Here is a 7,315-nt window from a genome sequence, read left to right on the forward strand (position 1 = left end):
CAAAAGTAACAAAGTATTCCATTAGAATAATAATTTGAATTAATTCCATTAATAAAACTAAGTGTTCTTCCAATCAAATGTTATTCAAAGGCATCTACAACCAAACAAAAACAAAGTATGATCAAACTCTTGTTTTTAATGTATAGGTTCAACATTACACACATCAATGAACAAAATTTTAATGGATGTTCTCAGCTTCAAAGATGCTAACCTGAGTCTTACATGCATTTTGAGAATAAAATTCATTTTAAATGGGACATTAACTCCAAAATTTGGTCGTCTGGTCCTAGAAGCTGGTCAATAGGAGGTATTGTTTTGCTCAAAGCTTTGGGCAACAAAACATATTGACCATCATGCGAATTAAATAATTTTCACATATTTCAAAGGGGAAATATTACTGAAACAACAATAGTGCAGATACCACAGAATCATGCAAACCATTTACAGTTGAAGGACTTAATCACAGGACAAAATATCTGCAGAAATACTATAAACACAACTGAATACTGTATATTTAACACTGATGCATTACATATTAAAATTTCAGATATATGCAGATTCACGTTGCATATATAGATTTGACAATTAAGAAACAATTTTGGGTCACTTTTTCCAGGTATATGAGGTATATAGTAGAGTTCTATAAATTTTTCAGGTTCCTTTTGTCTATAAACATCTGTAGTGGGTGAGAAGATGCATAAAACATGATAGGACAAGTTCGCCAAAATACAACAGAAAACATTTTCATTGTGTTCATTACTGGCTACCTCAAACAGGATCTGCAGTGGAGATGTGGTGTGTTCAGGTTATTTCAGTATTACCTTAATTACAAGTTTGCAACTATTAAAAATCACTTATATCTTTGTTAAACTCGTAACTGCTCAAATTGCTTTGAATTTTACCAATAAATATTTTTAATATTCAGACATAAATGCAGCATCAATCAGTCCTCAACCTTTTGCGCAACTCTACAAAATGTCCAGTGATGTTCTACCGTGTTCTCATTGGCGCGTTCACTCATGTGATGCACCCGTGTGTTGCGAATCGTGAAGCCTTGCTTGGAGATGTACTCCACCAGATGCACCCGAAGGGAAACCTCTTGGTGGTAATCACATGGTCCAAAGGTAAAAGAAACTTGAAAGTCTCTGGTGTCCATCATGTGTTTATTCCATCTGGTGAAGTTGTTGGAGATGCCTTCAAGTAGTGCGTGAACTTTGGTGGTGATAGTGAGTTGGGTGATAATGACCGCCACTGGGTTTGAGTACTTGGACAGCTTACGAGTACTTGAAAGTTCTACCACTTGCTCAAAAGTGTCCAATGGATAAAGGGGTTTGGTGTCTCCTAAACACTGGATCAAAGGCTCGATCTGATAGAAGTCTGCTTCCTTTCGAAGGAGCTCTGTTTCTTTGAAGTCACATGGTAGCGTCAGTTTCGAGGTTCGTAAAAAGTTTAAGATGTAGCGGAATAGAGGACCGTCTCGATCTATGAAATAGTTGCCCTGGGCATCTCGTGCGGTGGGAAAATCACCACGAAACATGGCGCCCAACATAGAGTCTGGATAACGCTGGAGGGTGGAGAGCGACGTGGTGTACAAATGGCCACCAACGTTTAGGGTAACAGTATCCATCATCTACAACAAAGAAGAACATAAACATAACATGCATTTTGTTCCTGCTGAGAATGTCAAGATGATGCTTGTACTAATACTACAAACAATCAACCAATTTTTGCTGAAAAGACCACTTTATGAATTGCCATGCAAATCCATTGATTTGGTGCTTTTTTTTAGTTCCTGAGCCTTCAAACTTATGTTGTTTCCCAGCAGAAGAACTTCAGCTGGCTTGGTTTTTCTAGTGAACTGTTTGACCAAGGAAGATTTGTTGGGGTCCAACCTTGAAAACAAAATTAGCTGCTTTCACAACCGTTAAGAACATTTATTATGGAAACTCTAGTATGTTAACTAAAGCCTTATTCAGACTATCAGCCTAAAGGCCCCGATATACTTCAAACTAAATCAAAGAATGAACTGATATAACGTAATTTCGAACTAAAATCAGGCCGAAAAAAAGTTCCTTTTGAGGTTCGTTTCGGCAGTTCTTAACAGCTCACCAAAGCGAACTTTCGGGGGGAGTTGGTTTTGGCTCCTAAACACCTTTGAGCTTCCATTGGTCCGTGGTGGTTACCACATTCAGTGGGTGAGTTCTGAAACTCCACCTTCTTTGACATGCATTTTTTTTTTCTTGTTCGTTTCTCATTTCCAAATAGATCTGACTGGAGAACAACATCAGCTAGTCACTAGCAACATGGACACACTGGAGTGTCGAATAGCTGAGCTGGCACACAAATATATCCACACCTGTAAGATTGCTCACGGAGACACTTTAAAGATTCAGAGAAAGTATTTAATTCCTAGAAAGAAATTGCAACAAAACTTGGTGTTGACGCAAACGGTTTATGCAAAAAGCAACGTAGAGAAACATCCGAGACAAGTTTTTTCAAAGCCATGAAAAGAAAGGAAAGAGTAAGATATAAGGTAGCAAGTACCAAATACATGTATTTCAAATAAATGACACAACAATACTGCTGCTTCCTCCGTTGTTCTTCTCACAACAAGCAAATTTAAAGGGTATACAATAAATGAAAGTGCTAAACGAATATACAATAATAAACCTTTGTTTTTATCAAAAAAAATCAAAAGTAAATCATGACACCAAATAAAATATAAAAAGTTTATCCAGTTTAATAAAATAAATGAACACATAAAATAAAGTAACAAACTGACTCCAATATTTTTTTTCCCACATCATGCTAAAGTTTGCATAATATGAGCCCATTCACACTTTTCCCATAAAGGACTGATTATTGAAATTGAATGTTTCTTTTGTATTGCAAACATGATACTTGACTCTGAACTGCTGCTAATCATTATTCTTTTGTCTATAATATTCGGATGACCATTGGGGCCCGTCTCAGACCTATATTGCCTAAATTCTTCATTTCATTGTTTGTTTTGTTTTAGGGGATACGCGCGAGCGTCGCGATACGTTTACATTAATCTACACCAGCAGCGCGGGGGTGTTGTAAAGTTCAGAAACAGTATACCGTCGCTCAGCCTTTTCCACCAACTTTTTGCCCCCCAAAGTATATTGGGGCCTTAAATCCAATTTTGTGCATATCCAATTGGAATCCAATCTAGACGACTGACTGTCCAAACAATGTATCTCAACTATTCATGTCCGATTTGCGTGTCCAGAAGCGCTCTTTTGCTTTATGGAATGTGTGTTGGTTTCTATGGTAATGCCACTGCATTGTTATGCCTATGCTTAAAACAACAACAACAGCAATAAATTTGCAAAACACATGTCTTACGACATGACAACATGTTGTCGTCACGCAGTATTATATTTATATTATATTTCGTCTGATGAGGCATTGGCAGAAACACAGGAAGCTGGAATGTGCGACTTTATTCTGTGCTGCCATCTCCATTGGTTTCAAAACTCAAGAGTACCGTATACTAGCAGTATATTTTTTTTTTTTTTTCTGCTTGACTTTGCACTTCGCAACAACACAAGCATGTTTTCTACTACAAAACATCTAATGTGTTTTTTTTACGTGGCCTGAGAGCATAGAAAAGCTCCACTTGATCCAATTTGACCGGTCAGACTGAAACAGATTTCCAGGAAAGCGATTTGAATAGGATTCGAGCTGACAGTCTGAATGAGGCATTTCATGTTGTTTGTTGCCTTTCAGACCATCTAAACATGATCAGATTTCAATCAGATTTGCACAAAAATCGGATTTGGGCTGACAGTCTGAATGAAGCTTATGGCTACATTTACACTAGTGTGTTTTTGTATTAAACGCAATAACTATCCCTATGGTTACGCCGGTCATTTACACTACTCTGGCATTTTTGACCCTTGAAAACATAGTCTTTCGAAAATGCTACAGACCCTGTTTTATTTTGAAAACTCTGTTTTTTGGGTTGCATTTCAGTGTAAACAGACCAACACAGAGACTTTTGAAAAAGATGACGTGGCTGCCCACATTTGCCCCCTGTGTATCCTTGACGATCATGTAAACAATAACATCATGCCCATTGTAGTACCTACCAGTGACTAGCAACCAACCTCCTGTTTACATTTTTTACACACATGCCCAGTGTGCATGAATGGTCATGTGACATGCAAGGTTCTGTAGTATGGACAGAGATTGCTTCTGAAACGCAGTGAAACACCTGTGTAGATGAGGATCAGCACTTTAAAATGAAAACACACTAGTGTAAACAGGGCCTAAGTTTCAGGAGGTTTTGGATTGTGTGTCGTAAATCACCATATGAGTTTGGTATCAACCATGGGCTCGAGGACTGGAATTGGGAAAAACGCTGAGCTAAGCATCAACGTAAACAACGAGGTAACTGTATATCCATCATCACATAACGACAAAGAAGAACATAAATATTTTGTGTTCAAGCAACTGAAATGTGCATTTTGTACCTGCTGAGAATCTCAAGATGGTACTCTAGACTGAATATGAATGACCATTTTTAGACTAAACACAAGCTACCACACTGAGATCCATTGATTCAGTGCTGTTCCAGTTTGTTGGACCATCAAAACCAAACCTGTTTCCCAGCAAACCGTCAAACGCAGCTTGGTTTTTCTAGCAATGCTGGATGGCCACGGCGCCTTGAAAACAACATTTGCTGCTTTCAGCTGCACTGACAATACCCCAGGATATTGGTTTCTATGGAAACTCAAATATGGTAAACTGAGATTTCACACCAAAAGTAGGTAAATGTCACATGAGAGTTTTTTCAAATATTGAGTTACTCTCTAAGACAAAACCAGGACTATTTAGCTTAAGACAAAATGGCTGCCTCCGTCAAAGCTAGTTTTCATAATCCCGCTTTGAGAATTTATTGAAGGGGCCCTGTTCTTAAAGTGACAAGGCAACTGTTAAGTAACCTTCTTGGTTAAACTAACCAAAACAACCCCTTGCAACTGCTTAACAAAAGCCCCCTTTCACATTTCAACCAACACATAAGTCTTTACACACTGGTAAAATTTTTCCTTTACGAGATCATGTGTGAAACAGGACTTTTTCAAGAATTTCTGGTAAATTTCCTTTTTTTGACAATTTACCAGTAAGGGAAATTATCAACATTACCACGTACATTACCAAAATGATTCCTGTGCGTGAACGCAGAATTGAATATAACCGGTAGGATCATGTACATGTTTCAAATGGCGCCTGGAAAGATGGGCAACTCTACTCTGGGGCCCATCATAGAACATTCTGAACGCACGATGACATATTTACTTTACCTACCTCCGTACTGTTTAGGGTTTCCAGTTTTGAAAAAAAAAAAGATGCTCTGGGCCAAAAGTGGCTACCATAGAAATGTTTGACACACGAAAAATGAAAACCATGAAAAATGGTTGACTGTGTATACCCTTCCATTGTTACAAACACAACACTGTGAAGGCACAGCCATTTAAGCGGATCTTTTTTCTTCTGGTTTATTCACCTGTGACATATGGTTGTCACAGAATTTTACCAGTATGTTGAAATGGATGCCTGACATTGGTGCGTTTACCCTGGTAAACCATCCCTAACATTGTTGCTGTTTTGAAACAGCAAACATGTTTGTATTTACCAGTAAAGTGGTTCAGTAACTTTTAATAAGCAATATAACTAGTTATTATTAAATACTGTGTAAATAAGCCCTAATTCTCCTGAAAACAAACTCGGTACAGCCTAGTACGAGGTGTCCCCCCCCCCCCCCAACTCGTCCTGGAAGGGCTGGTCGCCTGTCATATTTCAGCTCCAACGTGCCTAATACACCTTCCTGAAGAGTTTTTTTAAGAGTATGCCTAAGTAAGAATCTTGATTAGCTGGAATCAGGTTTTTTTTGTTTTTAATTAGGGTTTGAAACTATAACTCGTGCGGCGACGCCGGAGGAGTCCCGGGACAACCCTGTGTACTATAGCAACCACCCTAATAACCACCACAAAACACTCTATAAAAACGGCATCGCAAGCACTTTTAAAAAAAACCCGGAATAGTTTGCACGAGAATAATCCATAAACGACCATAGGTGGTTTTTACTTAAGGGCGGGGGAGCATTTAGTTAGTCATACCCCTCACAAAGCCTAGCAACACCCCTAAAAAACACGCACCCAACACAAGAGGGCTTTTCTATAATTTTTGTTTGTAATATTATAGATGCATATATATTCTTTGTTATGCACAGTATTCTGTTTGTATTTGTAACAAACAGTAAAAATGGTTTTTGGGTTGAGAACCCGTTTTACATTTAACCATTTTGGCCCATTCTCCCATTCTGCCATGTGGGCCAACGGTTCCTCTTTCAGGGGTAGCGCCTGAATGTCGAAAACCGCTTCTCTTTAGCCTTTTATGGGGCACAAAACACTTCACCTGCAAGTAAGCTAAAGACGAAAGAAAATTACACACGACTAGTAGCTACTTCCTAGTTTAGGAAAGGAGAGAGTGGTGAAAACGCATTCCAAGTAAGAGATTGTGTTGATGAAATCACCGTGACAACATTCACGTTCGTGAACATGAAAAATGACTCATGTGAAGGACACCTAAGGGTTTTTTCCCAAGCCAGCCCAGCACACAGCACAGTCTCACCCAATAACAATATAAACCTGACTCATAATCTACGTCAAAGCCGCATTCCCTAATCGATACTGATGATATTAGTTTACTGATAATGTGAATCCATAGATGAGGCAGCAGCACGCGCATACATTTATAGCTGCTGCCACCGTAATAATCAACTAAAATACCACCGCGTAATATACCATCGCACGCTTAAATATATGTCGAATAAAAAAAACGGATTTCTATATTTACCCCTAAACCCCCTCGTTGCAAAATACTTTAGAAGTCTCCGGGATTCTTTAGGTCCTCGCCCCTGTCCTCCTCGTTACCCGAGGGACCCTTCAGATTGTTTTCGTTCTCGTTTCAAGCAACAGGATGATTGAGGAATCGGGTAATTAAACAATGGGTAGTTTATGGGGCTTTTCGGTGAACTTTGGTCAAATTATAAACGTACATTTTGAAATGCCTTGTGTTTCAGAAGAGACCCGTTTTTGCTTGAGAAAGCGCAAGTGTAAAATAGCTGTAATGTTGTTTATGTGTAGGATTCACACAGAGCAGGACAGATGAGAGGGACGATCAGTGTGGGATGAGCGGAAATGACAACACCCCATAGAAACAAGCCACGCCCATTACACAAATCCCCGCCCTCTCTAAATCTGGGCACGTTCATTCAAAACACTTA

General features: G+C 38.9%; 1 protein-coding gene across 1 annotated transcript; it reads right to left on the reverse strand.

Annotated features, from left to right (window-relative positions):
• Positions 1-292: 292 nt before the first annotated feature.
• On the reverse strand, positions 293-2,036 carry LOC122143993 (BTB/POZ domain-containing protein KCTD6-like). The gene has a single exon (XM_042754596.1). It carries the CDS (start codon positions 1,628-1,630, stop codon positions 944-946), a length of 687 nt encoding a protein of 228 aa, XP_042610530.1. The 5' UTR covers positions 1,631-2,036; the 3' UTR covers positions 293-943.
• Positions 2,037-7,315: the final 5,279 nt, after the last annotated feature.

The sequence above is a fragment of the Cyprinus carpio genome, unplaced genomic scaffold, assembly GCF_018340385.1.
Source record: "Cyprinus carpio isolate SPL01 unplaced genomic scaffold, ASM1834038v1 S000006552, whole genome shotgun sequence".
Taxonomy (NCBI): Eukaryota; Metazoa; Chordata; class Actinopteri; order Cypriniformes; family Cyprinidae; genus Cyprinus; species Cyprinus carpio.